This window comes from Scardinius erythrophthalmus (genome assembly GCF_964197995.2).
Source record: "Scardinius erythrophthalmus genome assembly, chromosome: 2".
Taxonomy (NCBI): Eukaryota; Metazoa; Chordata; class Actinopteri; order Cypriniformes; family Leuciscidae; genus Scardinius; species Scardinius erythrophthalmus.
The window spans coordinates 50,375,787-50,395,178 of NC_138222.1; the positions used below are offsets into that span (position 1 = coordinate 50,375,787).

The 19,392-nt window shown below is 36.5% G+C and overlaps 1 protein-coding gene across 2 annotated transcripts in view; it reads left to right on the plus strand.

The window, feature by feature from the left end:
• Window positions 1–876: 876 nt before the first annotated feature.
• il16 (interleukin 16) overlaps window positions 877–19,392 on the plus strand; it is a 33,299-nt gene continuing 14,783 nt past the window's right edge. For both annotated transcript variants that reach the window (XM_081359556.1, XM_081359557.1), the window contains exons 1-11: window positions 877–1,256; window positions 7,299–7,693; window positions 9,876–9,988; window positions 11,050–11,182; window positions 12,326–12,436; window positions 13,498–13,600; window positions 13,965–14,113; window positions 15,287–15,397; window positions 15,483–15,597; window positions 15,738–15,811; window positions 16,348–16,567. In XM_081359556.1, coding sequence (XP_081215682.1) covers window positions 1,244–1,256; window positions 7,299–7,693; window positions 9,876–9,988; window positions 11,050–11,182; window positions 12,326–12,436; window positions 13,498–13,600; window positions 13,965–14,113; window positions 15,287–15,397; window positions 15,483–15,597; window positions 15,738–15,811; window positions 16,348–16,567 — 1,537 coding nt within the window. In that variant the 5' untranslated portion in view covers window positions 877–1,243. The remainder of the gene's footprint in view (window positions 1,257–7,298; window positions 7,694–9,875; window positions 9,989–11,049; window positions 11,183–12,325; window positions 12,437–13,497; window positions 13,601–13,964; window positions 14,114–15,286; window positions 15,398–15,482; window positions 15,598–15,737; window positions 15,812–16,347; window positions 16,568–19,392) is intronic.

Here is a 19,392-nt window from a genome sequence, read left to right on the forward strand (position 1 = left end):
CATTTTCAGCTTCATTACTCCAGTCTTCAGTGTCACATTCAGAAATCATTCTAATAGGCTGATTTGCCAAAACATTTCAAGAAACGTTTTTTTATTAGTATTATATTTACCGAAAACAGTTGTGCTCTTGCTGTTTTTGTGGAAACCGTGATAGTGATACACTTTAATTTCAGGATTCTTTGATAAACAGAAAGTTAAAAAGAACAGCATTTTTTAAAAATATATAAGCACTCGCATCGCTTCATAAAACTGAGGTTAAACCACTGGAGTCACGTGGATTACTTTAATAATGTCTTTACTACCTTTCCAGGGCTTGAAAGTGGTACAGTAGTTGCGTAGACTGTCAATGGGGGGACATAAAGCTCTCAGATTTCATTCAAAATGTTATATTCTTAGTAAGAAGGAATGAAAGGCATTCTTAAATATGGAATTCTTTAATGAACAATAGAAGTAGCAAAATAGAACAGTGCAGATAGCAGCTGGTGCAACGCTTCAGACTACCTCTACCGCCACCTACTGGCCAATATGCACAGAAGAACACAACACAGTCCTGAAATTAAGATGAAAGAACGTCTTACAGGTTTGAAATGACATGAGGGTGAGTAATTAATGCAGAATTTTTTCATTTTTGGGTGAACTTTCCCTTTAAGGCGTTTTTGTCCAATTACACCATATGGAAGAAAGCAGCATGAACATCTTCAAAACCTCTCCTTTTGTGTCCCAAGGAAGAAAGAAAGACATGCGGGTTTATTAAAATGACACCAGTAAATGTTAACAGAAATGCATCTTTTTACTTCATCCAAATATGAACCCAGTTATGAACTAATTATGAGAATGCATTGATTCAGAAAGGCAGAAAAGAAAGGCTTGCGCATTGACTAGGTGTAGGGTCACTTTCAGACGGAGAAAGTCTCTTTCTCTCTCTCACTTTCCAAACTGTCAGACAGGAAGAGGGTTGTGATTTGGTGGCCGGTTGTATGAGACGCCACTTGTGTTCAGCTGGCCGCTGGAAAGGGAGGGTAGGCGGCAGTTACAAATGCTCCTCTTAACTCACTGACAGCCTCTGGCACTACTCGAAGTGAGAGAGAGCGAGGAGAGAGAGAGACATTTCTGAGTATAGAGGGGGAACTTGTTCAGCGGTGGACTTTTATCATGCTGAACTGACCAGCGTCTTCCCCTCTGGAATACTCTACAAAACGACGAGACTCGCAACACACTGATCACTTCACTGCAAGAAGTCAAAATGCTCAGCTTTGGTGAGTGTTTGTTTGATCCCTCTTCAATGGAAACTTACATGCGACGTTTAGCCACACCTGATTCAGAGCTCAGAAACAGATGTTAGGACAGTGTGACTGGCATCATACAAACACAAGCAGAAAAAAATTGCATTGCATGCAAGGACAGAGCCACAAAACTGTGGCAAATCCCAGAGCTTGTGCGTTTAATACTTTCCTGAACCCCAGACGCTAATGTTTGTCTTAATTAGATCGGATGGAGACAGATCCATCAACGGGCTCCCAGCTAAACCATGCAATCTGCCCAATGCATCAGTGGAAGTATAACATGCGCTGATTCATATTGCAGTTCTGAGACTAACCTACAATTTATTACCATTACAAAACAGTTTAATGTTGTGTCGCAGGATAATTGAATGCAGGGTTTGCTTGGACGGCTTTTAGTCATTGCATAATATAGAAATGGTTTGATTAGAAAAGGCTCTGCTTGCTAGAATTTGACAAATGCTTTTGATTAAAGGGGGAACTGTTTACATGTTCATAAACAGTGACAGAGGTGTTTAAGGGAGAGGGGTAATAAACCAGAGAAACACAAACTGAAAATGAATCGATGGAAATCTGCAATTTAGATTAGTTAAACTATATTCAGTTAGTTTGCAAATAGCAATAATTAGGCACCCTAGCAACCAATGAGCATTGCCCTAGCAACCACACAGCAACACAGAACATTTTAACATTGTAGCAGCAATGTTTTCCTTCTTCTGTCTCATTTTGGATTAAACATACTTCATCAAAGAGATAACAGTCGCATTATGATTCGTGCATTATTCTGTTCTCGTTCTTTTTGACGAAAGTCCGTCTGATCATCAGGGAGGACAGGAACAAACACATCTTCAAAAAGTCTTCATGGTCATTTATTTATTTAAATGCTATTTCTGTCAAATCGTCATTTACACAGTCACGAACCAGTGTTTCTTTTGGTCTATTTTTCTCTTAGAAAGTTTTCAAACTAAACAGTATGACGGTTCTGCACCATTACATCAATGTTTGAGTCAACATTTCAAGTGGGAAACAATTTTATACTGCGCCACTATAATAACTGCAAATTATATTCTGCACACAGTTGGAAAATATCATTGTAAATGACAAAAATAGAGTGAATATGCCATTCAACCATTTTACCTACATTTTACAGTTTAGTTTTTTAATAACAGTGTTTTAGCACAACATTAGGTTAGTTACACACCGCAAACACACTCATTCTAGGAGATAAATCAAACAGCATAGCTCGAAACTAATCAAACACAACTTTTTAAAAACATAATTATTCCAAAGGATCAAAATGTTGGCAAAAGTTTAAAAAGAGTCCCAGGCATCTAAAACAAAGTGCTAGACTATCAGCCAGAGAGCTGATCCCAGTGATTGCAAAAGATGTTGGCAGATATGCTACTTTTGCTCCAGTCTAAAGCAGGCAAACACAAGGCTTACACAGGCCAGATGTCTATTAAAAGAAGCAGAATTAACTTGTGCAGGACCTTACAAACATACTGCCTTGCATTATCTGCATATATACACAAGTGACTTATTTGAAATGCTCAACAAAGGCAGCCAGCAGCCCAACTCACAACTGATTTCAATATAGTTGGTGTTAGCATGCTTCTAAGCAATGACTCATAAGTGCAATAACAATAAGAAAACATAAGCAAAACACGTAGCACACACAAATATTAGGTAAGATTTCAAATCATACTGTTACATAACATAGCCTAACTATTTTTATTTCAGAATTTTTTTCTCTCACTCACTTCATTGGCCATCTTGAATGATTTTTTTTCCACTGAGTTTGTTGCAACATTGCCTTCTCCACAATAGATACATGCTAATAGAGCACAGCAGTGATGACGTACAGTATGTTTGTTGGCCAACCTGCAAGTTACCATCACCCTACTCTCAGCCTCAGAGGTCACACGTTGGCTGAACGTCTGATGCATATGGCACACAAAATCGATGTCTTCGTTTGATTGGTTGAATTCTACAGGACTTCCGGGAGACGTGTGTTTTGCGTTCTTTAATGGTCTGCCTGGAAACAAAGACGCGGTGATGCCAAACCCCCTCATGGAAGAAGAACGCCGTCATATTTACAACTGTGACAATGAGCTCTTATCAGGATCAACTAAACGCTGCATGTAATGTTCCCTGCATAAACTCTTTATAAAATACGTCCAAGAGTTTTACACACCAGTCTGTTATTGTAGGGACATTCGTTACATTTACACGCCCCTAAACATGACGTGGAACAAAACGAACTCTGATTGGTTGCGTTGTATGTCGGTCAGACGGCATCTAGGCATTCCTTGGCCATCCAGACCTTCTGCCGTCAGTCTGAAGGTCTGGTCACGCGAGACTACATCACCCTGGTTCCCTTGACAAAAACCTAAAGGATTTTCCCTTTAGCTTTTGGATTATTGCAGAAAATACGTTTTGTGACCAGCAAATGTTTATGATTTTAACACATTTTGTTAATCATGATCATCTTAATGAACACACCTTTTATTAATTTTAAAGCCTATAAATACATTCGTCAGAAGTAAAAAGCTCAATTTAGTCTGCAAATGAACGACACCATAATTAATCTTTATTTTATTTTAAAAACATTTTCCCTGAAAGTTGAAGTTGTAATAGGTTGCAAGAGCGTGATTATAAACACAGTGGGCCTGTCAAAACACCCACATTTGAGGTTTTTGCACCTGACCACTTGTCTAAATACATTATGTATTTCTGGAGTTTGGCCAAAGTGTTCAAGTGTTTACTAAATACATATAATCTCTGGAGTCTCTATACCAATAAAATGTGCAACACTTTACGACCAAATTATATGTAACATCTAATTAATTGAACTTACACTGGAAAGTTTTCCTAGACATGACACACAATTGGTGCACGCAAGTTCCTGGACGTAATGAATGAGGGGATACGCTCAGAAACTGATCCAAAGCGGTATTAAAGTTAGTATGGATTAGTGTGCGTTAAGTGTACTGTGCTTTGCCATTTTTCAGACCGGAGCGGTCACTTACGTCCTGTCATGAGCACATGCTCTCAAGTGGCCAAGACTGCAAGTGTGGGTTTTTGGACAGGTCCAATGAGGCTGTGAAAGCGGATTAGTGAGTAGATGAGTTTACCTGTTCGCGTGATGACACTTAATGTCCTCGACAACCTCTTTAGTCCCATTTAGCCACTTGTTAGAAACTGCCTTCAAGACAAGTAAAAGCTTTTAAAAATCACAAGGGGGTATTAGGCCTACTTATGTGTTTTATGAAGAATAATAGAACTTGTGTTAACCACAGAGCTTATTTCAGACATTTAACCAAAAACCCATAAAAGCCATTAATTTGGGACATTGGAACTGATAGTGCCAAAATGCTAACGTTTCCAGATTTTTGCCTACAAAAATACATCATCCCTGCAGCACTCTATACTGCCATACCTCCACACATAGGCCTATATATAGTATCACTATACTGATACCAAAAGCGAACTTTAGCTTCTGTTACACCTCCATGTCATACTGACACGAAGGGCATTGATATATTTTGATCATAAAGCGAGATCTTGATCATTTTGCTGGTTACATTTTGGTTTATTTTTAAAGTATACTCATTACACATTCAATCAGCTGATTTTAAACTGGAAACATTTTTTGTTTAAATTTGTATTTTTTGAGCACCTAACCCAAACCCTACACTTAACGTAACTGTAGGCTACTGTATTTTTTAACAGTAACTGTAGGCTACTTCAATCTGCATGTTACTGTTCGTGTTCGGAGTTCTATATTGAGAAATGTTTAGGTTCAGGTGCTCAAAAATATCAACATAACAATGTAACTAAGTTATAAGAAGATAAAATTCCAACGCCTTTGGCGGCAGGATATTTTTAAGGTATGCCACTTTACTTCTCTGTATATTTACGCTAAAGGTTAGTTCTCACTCAATGCAATGTATTTCAGTCTGCGTCGGTAAAAATACACCTTTCTTCGCGACGCGACAGTGTAGTGAGAACGGGTTGTGAAAAATCATTCCGCCTACCTGAACATCCTTCAATAGTTTACATCAGGAGCACGACCATGCCTTTAAATGCTGCCTTTGTAGGCTGCTCACTAGGGGTTGGAACAGAAAGCCGCACGGTTCATTGCGTCAGGATCCATGCTCCTAACAAGCCTGGACAAGGGTCTCTCCGTAGACTAATTACCCTATCAAACTTCAGCAGCACCACTAGAAAACTTTCTGGACGTTGGAGCCATTTGTTAGTATTTGAAGTTGGGAATATCCTGTGCCAGAGAAAACAATGGAGCTGCTGGGTAATGTAGTGTTTAAAGGCCAAGAGTGGGAGCTACTGTCATAAAGTTTCATTTGTGGAGGTCATAATGTTTCTAGACTTCAAAGGAAGGAAATATTTTAATTCTCACATGAGCAATCTTAGTAAGACTGAGGGTAATGTCTTTCCATATAAGTGATTCATGCAAAAGTGATAGGGATTAAATGTCAAACAAATTTGTAATGGGTGAAGGAGAGAATGTGCATGACAATTTATTAGTTTCACTACCGGTATATGGTTGAAGGGATAGTTCACCCAAAAATGAAAATTTACTCACCCTCATTTCGTTCCAACCCACACACAATAGGCCAAAATTTGATGTGGAATACACACGAAATTTTAAAGAATCTTCACGCAGCTCGTTTCCATAAAACACTGGATGGTTGGAGCTCTGCAAAGGAGACAATAAAACTCCATAAAAGTGAAGTCTGATAGATTTATGAGAGAAACAGACCAAATTTTCCTTGAAGTCCTTGACAAGTAAGATAGCTATACAGTGGATATTGTAATGTAAAATAATAGCAGAACAACTTAAACCTTATCAAAATTGATTTTTAAAACAGTAAAATGGTACAATATTTGAGCAAACATAAAGTGTGTCTGTAAAGATATTCTATCTCAGTGGCACGATGGCATTGTATAAAGCCATACAGCTCGATTGTTAAAGCAGTGAATTTTATATCTATAACATTAAGACTTATAACATTAAGATTAACATTTTTTACATAATCTATCTTTACTGCCCCTCTCATTTCAAAACACCAGTGACGCCTGTGATGTAAATAAAAACAGGAGCAATATTAGCAAACAACTTCTGGCTCCAATGCAGGAAGTTTACTGACTGGTTTACTGAAGGTCCCAGACCACAAGCTTTCATGCAGACAATAGGCCTATGACAAAGAGAAATTTTAATATCTGAGAGGTCATGAAACTTTGCACATGCAATCTTCTCTCTGTGGTACAGTAATGCTCACTATCACCACCAGGTGACTATGACATCATTCTCACCAAGAGCTTTATCCAGAAAGTACATTGCGATTTAGGCGCTAGCAGTCACAGTATATTCCCACATGTCAGCGTGAATATGAGCTCATCTCACATGACTCCTAATGTATGTGCAGGGGGTCATTTATAATGCATGACAGATCCCGTCATGCCTGTAAGGAAAGAAAACAACAAAAACCATTGGGTTTAGACCCCTCACTTTTACTGATGATAATAATGCTTATATTTGTATGGTGAGATAAACGGATCAAATGCAGACATTACTGAGGGAAGACACGATACGATTACGATTTAAATACGATTAAAATTTAAAATACAAAAATTAAAATAATAAATAATAAAAAGAATAAAAATTGTTATTAAAATACGATTGTATTTTATAATTGATGATTGATAAACTTGACAGTTTCACATTTAAATGATGTAATGAAATCAGAATGTCCCAAATGAACTATCCCTTTGAATCTGTGCAATCCATTTCCTTCATTTTGAAGGCGTACAGTACAAATTCCGTCTCACAGTCATGGGGCAATACTTTCTCTTTTTTCCCCCCTCCCGTCATGGAGCAGAGAAGAAAAGCGCTCTTATCTGCGCCTGTAGCTCTCTATGATTTCTGAGAACACTTAGAGCACAGGAGGATGGCAGAACGGACTCCTAACTGAATTTTCTAATTGCTCTCGTCTGCAGAGCGGCCCCCTCCATTAGCAGTGATGCATCCTGGGAGAGAACCTCCCTCTGTGGCCATCCTGCCTCTGAGAAACACCCACCACCAGCAACTGCACCACAGGAGGAGAACCAAGAGGATGGAGAGGGGGAAACCGGGACTGCGCTCCAAGAAACTGGCCATCCTGTCACGGTCGCTCATCATCTGTAGCTCCAGCACCAATGAGGACGCCTCCAGCCCAGAAGAGAGGTACTGTGAGCCCTGGGACGCTGGACTGGAGGAGAGATACCACAGGGACCCGCTGGAAGGGCCAATGAGAAGTTCGGAAAAGTGCATCACGAGGAGCGTCAGTGTCCAGGCGTCTCAGAGGGGACAAGAGGGCCCCAAAAGGACTATGAGGAGGTCCTTCTCCATCAAGGTATGTATTACCGATGACATCACAGCAGCTGGGCTTTCCTATTGGTTACATCAGATGACATGTGAACGAAATGATTTTCACAGGTAGAATAGACCTTAATCAGGGTAGCGCCATATTTAACTTTTGACAGGAATGAAAACAAGGCTGTGATGGACAGAAGTACACTGTGGTTAGTGGATTGTACTGTTGTTGTTAGTACATTTATACGATGTTTGCCATTGTAAAGAAAGTCTTTAAGTCTATCATAGCCTCGTTTTCATCCGCGTTAAATTCAATATGACGCCTAACCTGACTAAGGTCTATTAACTTTTGTCACATTTAGAAAGAACTTAAATCATTTAAGTTTCTATCACTCTTTTTCTAAGCTTAAATCATTTAAGTTCCTACCGCTCTTTTTATCAATCAAACTAACTATTAGAGAAACTTATTAGACTACTCCAGAAACTTTAGAAAGAGCTTTTCAAACAATTTGTCTGCATAATGCACAGCTTTCCTGTCATGTTTAATTTATTCTGCCGTATACGAAATATAAGTGGTAAAAAGGTTTTTTGTTTTTTTTTTACTCAATTTTGTATTATTTTGTATTGAGGGAAAGATATGCGTTCACCGGGCAGTCCCTAAGTGTTAACTGTTATTTTTGCCGTTTATTAATATGAAGCTGCTTTGAGACAATCTGCATTCATTGTATAAAGAAATGTGACTTGACAAAAACAAAATAGGTATTAATGGGTTAAGAAAATGACTATGGACAAAAATGCACGGCACAATAATATCACTGTAGAAAGCATACACTATATACTCTTTTATAAGCCTGTCACTTATAGACCTATTAGAGTCTCATTATGATGATATCTGAGAATGTCAGAGTATTTCTCAAAAGTTTTCCAATGTTAATTCTGGCTTGCCTGGGATCACAGGGATCTCTCCTGGAAATGAATCATTATCACATGGCTGGTGTGATGGGAGATTCTGTGGTTCTGCCCAACTCATTACTCCTGCACAAAAGAGAGCTTGTTGTGATACAGAGAGACACAGAACGCAGAGCTCATACAGCTCACATAGGACATTCTTGTGAAGTCTTAAAGCATAACATACTGATAAATCACTCTGTGACCTTTGCACAACATATAAAAAGTGTTGTAACAACATTTACTTTGTAATATGGCACTGCTGGGACTTTATGAATAAGAGATAGATATGTTCACAAGGGATTGCTATAGTTAGACGTTTGACTTGTGGCTCAAATGCTAATGTATTTTGTAACTTATGCTGACCAAGAATGGCCAACTTAGACAAGAAAAAAAACATCATCAGTTTTGGCGACAGATCAATCTGAAATAGATGATGCCACAATAATAATACTGCAGGAAATAAATATCATTCATAGTATAGTGTATCACCTTCTGCGAGTAAGTTGTACGCAAATTGTAGATCTTTACAATAAGGTTCCATAGTTAACATGAACTAACAATGAAAAATACTTCTAAAGCATTTATTTATCTTAGTTAATGTTAATTTCAACATTTACTAATATATTATTAAAATCTAAAGTTGTATCTGTATATTATTTAATGGACCTGAGCTCATATGATCTAACAATGAACAGTTGTAATTTTAATAGCAAACATGTAATGTGCATTGTTAGCTAAAGGGACCCTATTGTAAAGTGTTACCCATGAAATGTATGATGATGCTCAGTTGTGAAACATTGTGCCCCACAATGCAATATTCTTCACACTAAAAATGAAAGGTCAAGTCAACCGTAATGCATTGTTGGACACAATGTTTCATAACTGACTACCTGGGTATTTCATGCAAACAGAACATTCGGTGCACAGCAGTAGTAATAGGGTATTATGGTATTCCAACCTGAATTAATCTACTGCTGAAAAGACGGCCTTTTTGGAAAGTTTGTTCAAATTAAACTTACAAGCACTTGACAATTTCAGTTTCCTGAGCCTAACACTCATCTAGTTAATTGTGAAACATTGAAGCTCTTTATAGAGGGGCCCTGTAAAGGTCACTGATGTGGTTCATGGTCTAATAAAGCATAGCTATTATGGTCACATTTACTTCAGCTGTCAAACCGTGGATTTCTTTTTTTTTTGGTTGTTAAAAGACTTTTTATATGAAGAAATAGTAGTGCCCTTGTCTGACTGTTCTGATGGTTCCTCTGGAACAGGAAAGCAGTTTCTGGAGAATGTGTGTCGCCACACGCGAGGAGGGTCTACATTTGGGTGATAACAAACTTCAGTCCAGCGACAATGGTGCTACTGTTGGTCAGGATTTACACAGGTAATAATCAGCTCATTTCAACTGTTTTATGTTGTTCTAACACAGGCCTCAACAATAAGGATCTGTCTGCTGGTCAAAATGGGCCAGTATTTCAGAGTTTCACTGACCCTGAGACAAAAATGACACATTCTGCAATTTTTAGTAACATGTTTTTAAGATTTACATTCAGATGCAATAATAATTATACAATAATTCAATAATAATTATTTCAGATGCAATAATAAAGATTTATTTATTAAATTGTATATTAGGACTTATTTACAAGCAATATTTACAACGGATATAATTAATATTTATTATTAAAATGTACACTAAAAGTTTAATGAAACCCCATAAAGCATTCATACATTTATACATAAATAATACACTTTATTTATTTATAAATAAAGTGTATTACTGGATAATATATATTATTTTATAATAATAATAATATTTTTATAATAAAAATATAAAAAAGGGTCACAGTCCATGTGTCAATCTTACTGTCAAGCTCTCTAGCAAATAATAATAATTATTATTATTAAAGTATTGAAATAACTTAATGAAACCATTAAATAACATAAGCATAATTCATTAAAATAATATTTATTATTAGAAATTGTAATTTAAATGTTATTAATTCAATAAAAACTACAATAATAATAATAATAATTATTTTATTAAATTATTTAAATTATTAAATGGAATCATTAAATCAATTAAGTATAATTCATTAGAATAATATTTATTATTAAAATTGTAATTAAAAGTAATTACTACATTTTTTATTAATTCAATAATAATTATAATAATAATTAGTAGTATTGTAAAAATATAAAAAAAACTAGCCCCAATCCATGTGTAATTACCTCTAACAAATAATAAAAATCATCATTATTATTATTAATAGTATATTCAAAAACAGTCCATTAGTCCATCCTTATTGCTGGGCCCTCTAATCTATTGGCATATTCCCATGAAAAATACATGCATGTAAACATACACCACACACACACTCTATGCACATTACAGTGTAAATGCAAGTGCCCTAATGCACATATTTTCTTGTTTGTTGTCTCTAGGGACACTTATGTCTACTTTGGAGACAGGCTTGCCCCATTTAACGGACAGGTTATAAACGATCAAAGAAAACAGGAGCCTGATCCAGAGAGAAAGCCTGTGCTGAAGACTGTGTGTAGAACCACCAGTACTGAAGTAAGACTTTATTAATCCATTAGAAACATCACAACATTCCTCTGATCTGATTAGAGGCCAGTTCTGTGGGTTGGGATAGATGAATGTCTATTCTAAGCTTTCTGAAAATGTCAGACGACCAGCCGAGATCCCAAATAACTCCACTCCTACAAACTCTGCTATGCTTCTGACAGCGGGCGGACATTGCTATGCAAAAATCAGGAGCTCATTCCTCTGAACAAAACATCTATTGTTCTTGTTTGATTTTTCAAGCCAACAAAATGAGCATGCTGTTTAGTTGAGGATGGTTTCAATTAGCCATATTACAGAAATACTTAAACTAATCAGTGAACTTCAAAAATTCAGAAATACGGAAACCGTCTGCCTTGGAAAAACAAAGGAACTCTTTTGAATTAGGCAGTCTGATTTAAAAAAAAAAAATCAGTAAAATGAACCATTTTGCTTTGAAATTGTGAGATTTAGGTCATGCTTACTCAAAACAAAATAAAGAAAAGAAAATATAATGAATGTCAACTATTTTTATGACATTTTCAGTAATTGATGAAAATGTGAATGCAAAACTCGCCGCCATGATGCTAGAGTGTTGTGGGTGGTTGAAAATCGTATGTTTGATATCTTGACCACTGCATTTCCAAAAGCTATTTGATTTGAGGTATAATTTAAATCTGTAGCTCAACTGTTGTGAGATAAGTTACAACAAAATTTTAATACTTAGGGATATGAGTACAAGTCACTGAGGTTAACTAGAAAGTTACTTACTAGAAACTACAAAGCTACTTATAGTTAGTAAAATATCTAAAGTGGACCATTGAAATAAAGTGTTACCATCAAATACCCTATAAGTACTATAGTAATAATGATGCTTAACTTAGCAAACACCACATAAGCATACTAAGTATGCATACTAAGCATACTTGGTTCTTCTACCTCTCTGTGAGCAGATCTGAAATGCACAGGTCAAATGTGATTATATAGACCTTAACCAACAGAATTCATTCAGGACACTGAGCAGATCCCAGATGCAGCAGAAACTAATTTGATTCAAGATGGGAAAAGAGACACAGAATCATACAGGGCTTTCGGTATGATCCATTCAGATTTTGAGGAGAATTGTTCCATGTTTTTCTGTTGTTTGTACTGCAGGGTTTCTCTCCATGTGAAAGCAGAGCTCTGTTCACTAATGTCAATGAATCAGACCAGTTTGGCTACAGTTTCGGAGAAAAGGAGGCAATGGGAAACAACAATAACTTGAAGGTGGGAAGCAAACCCTGTTTTTCCCTTCAGTTGGAAAATCCTCAAATTTAGAGTGCTTTGTGATGCCTCTTCAGCTACATTAGGGTTATATGTGTTGTGTTTTGTGTGGTATGACTAAAATGGATATATTATGGATGCCAGTTTCTGTCTTACAGTGAAAAAATACATTTATTTCTTAAAAAAAAATACAATATGACTATTTCTTATTTATGTTATATATATATATATATATACTGTATATAACATAAATAAGAAATAGTCATATTGTAATATTTAATGTCATAAGAAGTACAGTTGCATTTGTGATATACTGTATAAAGTAGCAAAGTCACATTTATGAGGAATAAAGTCACATTTATGAGAAATAAATATGCAAATGTGAGATATAAAGACATAAACAATAAATAAAGTCACAATTACTTATATATAGTTTACACTACCGTTCAAAAATTTGGGGTCAGTAAGTTTTTTTTTTCTAACTGTTCATTGTTAGTTCATGTTATCTCAGATCCATTAAATAATGTTGCAAGTGTAATACTATATGTTGAAATTAACATTACCTAAAATTAATAAATGCTTTAGAAGGGTTTTTCATTGTTAGTTCATGTAAACAAATGTAGTTAACTAAGGTTAACAAATTAAAACTTATTGTGACGTGTGACCAACACTTTTATTCAGTATTCATCAAGGATGCATTAAATCAGCATATTAGAATGATTTCTGAAGGGTTATGTGACACTGAAGACCGATGATGAAAATTCAGCTTTGCCATCACAGGAGTGAATTTCATTTTAAAAGATATTAAAATAAAAAACAGTAATTTTAAATTGTAATAATATTCCACTTTTTTTTTTTTTGTCTTTTTTTACGGTATCTCTGATCAAATAAATCCAGCCTCGGTGAGCATTAGAAACTTTAAAATGTCAAAACATTAAAATGTCTTACTGGCCCAAAACTTTTTAACGGCGGTGTAAACCAGCCCACATCACCAGCCCTGTTTCGAAGTTATTTGTAGAATACTATATTTTTCTAGCATATTACCACTATGTGCATGTATGCAGATGCCAATTATTAAGGTGTCAGACGATGACAGCAAGAACTGTGATGATGAGGATCAGAGCTGCCAAGAGACGTCCTGCAAAAGATCTCGCTCCAACTCCACCAGTGAGACAAACCTGCATGAACACAAGACATTTCACACAATGCAAGAGTCATGACACTAGTCCAAATAATGTCTTCATATTTATTTTTATAGTATAATTTGATCGTGCTAATCCCAGTTAGAGCTCTGACTACACACATGCAACACTGCACTGCAGAAGAACGGCCCTTTTTCATTATATAACCTAATAAACTCTTGAGAACATCCAACAGAAGATGTTTTGAGCTCCTGAATGTAAACATATGATGTCCTACTCTTGCTTCCCAACACTGATCCATGCACATACTTTTTACGTTGTCTAACTGTGTCCATTATCCAACACCGAGAGGATGTCTTATGTAACTTCACGTGTCCACGTGCTTTTAGGCGTTCACCCGTACTGGATCGGAGACTTGGATACCATCATTATGAAGACGCCAGAGCTGTTCCCGTGTCACGCCCACGCCACCACAGGATTTTACGGCAACAGGAAGTCTCTCTCTCAACAGCTGGAATTTCCTCATAGCATTCCACAGGTGAGGGAGGTTGACCGGATCATGCAATCTGCTGAAAGGCCAGTTTACACCAAGGACGATAACATAAAAAGTCATAATGTTATGAGTTATGACATGAAAAGTCATAATTGTGACATTCATGCCCGGTTTCACAGACAAGGCTTAAGTCTAGTCCCAGACTAAAATGCATATTTGAGCTGTTTTAACTGAAAGCACTGATTTACCTTAAAATATGTCAGTGTCATTGTTTTGTCTCAAGATTGTCTCACCAGTAATGTTTTTTTCCTCAGGCATGTTTATAAAAGATACTTAAATATCTTAATTTAACTAAGGCCTAATCCTGGATTAATCTAAGCCCTGTCTGTGAAACCAGGCCTGAAAGCCATAATTTTTCATTATGACAGTATGCCATGAATTACTTTATATGTAATAATTTAGACTTTTCATCTGATGAATATGACGTGTAATAATTGTGTTTTGGAAAATTGTGTGTATAAATTTGAATTATAATACATTTTTATTATAAAATTAAAAGTTTAAATATAAAATGTAAATGAAAATGTTTTTAAACTGTGTAACTGATATAACAGATATAGCAAACTCTTGACATTTTTACAATTGCAGCAAATACATTGAATAATGCTAATCATTTAAAGATTTTGTTAAGTTATAAGCTAATTTTTTTTGCAATCTGGTGACTTTAAGGCAAAAAAAAAAAAAAAAAAAAGACAATGATTTTAAATATGGCAAAGTGCCTGGTTATACCGGATGGTTAGTGAATAACGTGTTTACGTAAAACACTTACAAAAGTAGCGCAGCTGTTGAGTTTTAAGTTCAGGAATTGTTTTGCCTGAACAGTTCTGAATGAGACTACACCAGTGAATGGTCAATTTCCTTTCAGCTGTTGCACTTTATTTGATAAGGCCATCATTATACTGGTAATCAAATAAATGGCTGTTGCAGTAAGTGCTCAAAGCATCACTACAAAGTGCTTTCCCGCTCCACATCAGCAAAGTGGCTATTTTTAATGAACGTCATGGGAATGCCACATGCAACACAAATACAGTATGAACACATCTGCTCTGTGAAGCAGAATTTCATGAAATGAAAACATCTCATATTTTCCTTTTTGGCCCTGAACGTAGACCTTTGACATGTTTACCACATTATCTGTGCTCTCCTTGGTCTCTGCAGGCTGTGGTTAGACCATCTCGCTCTCTAAGCTCAGCACACTTGGTCCCCTCCTGCAGTAGCGTACAGGCGTTCATCATCTCCAACATCGTGCTCATGAAGGGCCATGGCAAGGTAACCAAACACAAGTCAGATATGCAACAAATAGTATGATGAGAATTGAGTTCTCACCACATAAACCGCTCTCGTGGTGTTCCAGGGTCTGGGATTCAGTATAGTAGGAGGCAGAGACAGCATGTACGGCCCAATGGGGATTTACGTGAAGACCATCTTCCCTGGAGGTGCAGCGGCCGCTGATGGAAGACTACAGGAAGGTGGACTCATTAGTAAAATATCATACTGTAATTGGTAATCCATCCAGACACTTGCCTCAAAATGTAGCTTTCCCATCAACACTCACAGCTGCATTACCCAGAAGTGGATAGAAAACTATATTAGTGTTTCTGGATTACAGGAGACGAGATACTGGAATTGAATGGTGAATCTCTGCACGGCTTGACACATGAAGATGCCTTACACAAGTTTAAAGTGAGTAGCCTCACCTGGATGCCTTCATTTGTCATTTGACTGATGTGGTTGATGACTGATTTAATAGTAACTTTAATAGAAAATGAAAGTAAAATGTCATTGTAAAAACTGTATATATATATATATATATATATATATATACACATATATAAGTACACACTTATATATACATGTTTTCATGAGTACAAAGAAAAAACATCCAAAATGCAATCATTATAATAGCGACCAGCTAACATTTCTTTCTATAAATTTAACATAAAAATAGTATAATATAATTTTTTACCTCATCATAGAAACAGTAGCTAACATATAACATATATGTAATATAATACTGATATGAATACTATAATATATGTAATACTTTGGAAATTAATACATAAAAATTGCTAAATTGCTTTATTTTATTCAATATTTACTCAAAAAGTCTAAAAAGGTACTAAAAAACTATTACCTGATTAATCCGCCTAGACAATATGTCGATCTATCAATAATCCATCATGTTTCACCAGCAATTAACTTCTTTTCTCCTTCTGAAGCAAGTGAAGAAGGGTTTGTTAACGCTGGTGGTGAGGACCAGTCTGCGGGTGGGCGCCTTGCTGGGCAGCAACGGACAGGTGTCTCAGTTATGCAGATCCAGATCGCTGAGCTCCAGCACCGGTATAAGTCGAGTCAGTGCTGATTTGGGAGACTATAACTGCCTCAGTAACTCTGCAAAACCCCAGGACAGAGTCATGATGGGGATCACGTTGCAGAAGGGTTAGTATCCAAATCTCATTGTTCAAAGTTTTATTCGTCACATAGGCTACACACTGGTACAATTGCAGTGAATTGTTTTGTCTATCAGCTATGAACTATAAAATTAGCTGTTATTAGTTTCTCATTCAAAACTACTGTATGACTTCAGGAGAGTTATACATAATGCACAAGTTACATTTTTCTGATATCTTTTTAAGCTCGGGTTCAGTCCCTATTTGTAATTGCACAACAATGCTAGTGAATTCTTCAGCATTGCTTGTCTTGCATTTCACAGAAGAAAGAAAAACACAGATTTGAATGACACGAGTCTTTCAAAGTGAGCGAATGTTGACAGAAATGTCATTTTTGAGCTAGTGGACTGCATTTCTACATTACACATATCTGACTGGGTTACAAACCGCATTGCAGTCGTTGCTTAGACTGAGTTAATGCACTATTCTGAGCTCCGGCCAGCTGTTGCTGAAGTTTCATGTCACACATCAATCAAACGCTTTCATTCTGAGCCCTGAACATAAACGTCTCCAGAACTAAAGTGTGCCTCATTTGTGTAGCTGCATAACACCATAAATTAAAATCCTTGAGTTACTAATGTTAGGGAATTTACAGTTAAAGCCCCAAGGACTAGATATGATTACTTGAGACCAGGAGTTAGAAGTGCAGTCAATTTAAGACAAGAGTCAGAATTATAATAAATTAAAGAATTAATTTTTTACTGAAGATAGTTTGCAGTTTCATCAGCAGAAGTCAGCTTCAAGACTCACACAGGAGATTGTAGGCCGCCCCTCTACATTTACAAAGATCACAGCAGTTATACCCTTCACCAAGGTCTAAGCTACGTCATTACTTCAGGTTGAATGATTCTGATTGGATTAGAAATAAATAAACATAGTCAATTTCCACACATGGACTGATAGGCAGTAGCACATCTCCAAAGTCTGTACGGCCGCCACCAGGACCCTGAGTCAGGCACAATGTGTCCTGCCGAGGTCACGAGACTGTGTGCCTAGGCGCCAACATGTTGATGAAAACAAATCAGTCCATCTCCAATAATGCCACTTGTTCTGTAACCAAGAATACTAACACACACACACACACACACACACACACAGACACACAGCTTCTTCAAGGTTGGATTTGGTCAGGCTCTAACTATAAATAGGAGACTCTTCCCAAAACATCAAGATAATGCGTTCTTTCTCTCAGTCAGAGGACTTTAATATAGAACAGTAAAGTAAATGCTTTAACTAAAAAATGGTCACTTAAACTATTGGTTCCAATGACCCTTGTGACCTATAGTTGTCATGGTGAGCTAGAAGAACAGATTTATGTTTTAAACAAAACGAGTCAGTAACACTTTACAATAAGGTTCATTAGTTAACAGTAGTTAAATACCTTAGTTAACATGAACTGAGAATGAACAATACTTCTTCAGCATTTATTAATATTGGTTAATGTTAATTTCAGCATTCACTAATACGTCATTAAAATCAAAGGTTGTATTTGTTAACATTAGTTAATGCTCTGTGGACTAACATGAACAAACAATGAACAGCTGTATTTTTATTAACTAACATTAACAAAGATTAATAAATACTGTAACAAATAAATTGATCATTGTTAGTTCATGTTAGTTAATACATTAACTAATGTTAACTATGAACTTTATTGTAAAGTGTTACCAACAAGTCCTTATTTCATCTCCGGAAGCCGGGCTAAATGAGCAAGCACTGTTACTGCATTCCTGGCAGGGGGCCAGACCCTCAGTCACTTTATTTAAATGTTGTTTTAAAGGGATAGTTCAGGCAATAATGAAAGTTATGCCATCATGTTGTTTAAAACCTATTTGATTTTCTCTCATAATAGAAAAAAAGTGAGATGTTTTTTAAATATCCCACATGCTCCTTAAATTACACTGTCCAAAAAAAAAAATCCCCTTGTATTATGAGTCTTCTGAAGCTGTGCACTTGCTTAAAGGAACACTCCACCGTTTTTTGAAATAGGGCTTATTCACCTTCTTTCCTACATTTAGATAGGTGGGCAAATGCATTTTTGTCTCAGTGCATGCATTGTTTTAGTTTGACAGGGTCGGCGCTAGCTTAGCTTAGCATAATGAATGGAATCCTTTGTTGCCAGCTAGCATGTCCTGAGTAAAAGTGATATATATATAAAAAAACAAAACACCTAATTACTTCTTGTGGCCTGCGTATTCACAACGAGTACAAGTAGCGATGCAGATTAACACTAGGCGATTTCCTAGGCAGATATTGACTTATATATTAAGGACTATATTAGGGGGAAGCACAGGCGAAGCACTGCTACTTGGGCGTGATATCTCTGCGCCCAAGTAGCAGTGCTTCGCCTGTGCTTCCCCCTAATATAGTCCCAAGTCAATATCTACCTAGGAAATCGCCTAGTGTTAATCTGCATCGCTATTTGTACTCGTTGTGAATACGCAGGCCACAAGAAGTAATTAGATGGTTTTTTTTGTTTTTTTTATCACTTTTACTCAGGACATGCTAGCTGGCAACAAAGGATTCCATTCATTATGCTAAGCTAAGCTAGCACCGACCCTGTCAAACTAAAACAATGCATGTACTGAGACAAAAATGCATTTGCCCACCTATCTAAATGTAGGAAAGAAGGTGAATAAGCCCTATTTCAAAAAACGGTGAAGTGTTCCTTTAAAGTCGGCATTAAACTGAAGTTGTAATAGTCTTTTTTTCCTTATTGTGATATTTATCTGAGCGAAAAGGATTATTGAACAAGCAAAATGTCGGGCGGGACTTGATTTTGTCCACCAGGATTTGATTGAAGGGTTGTGGTTT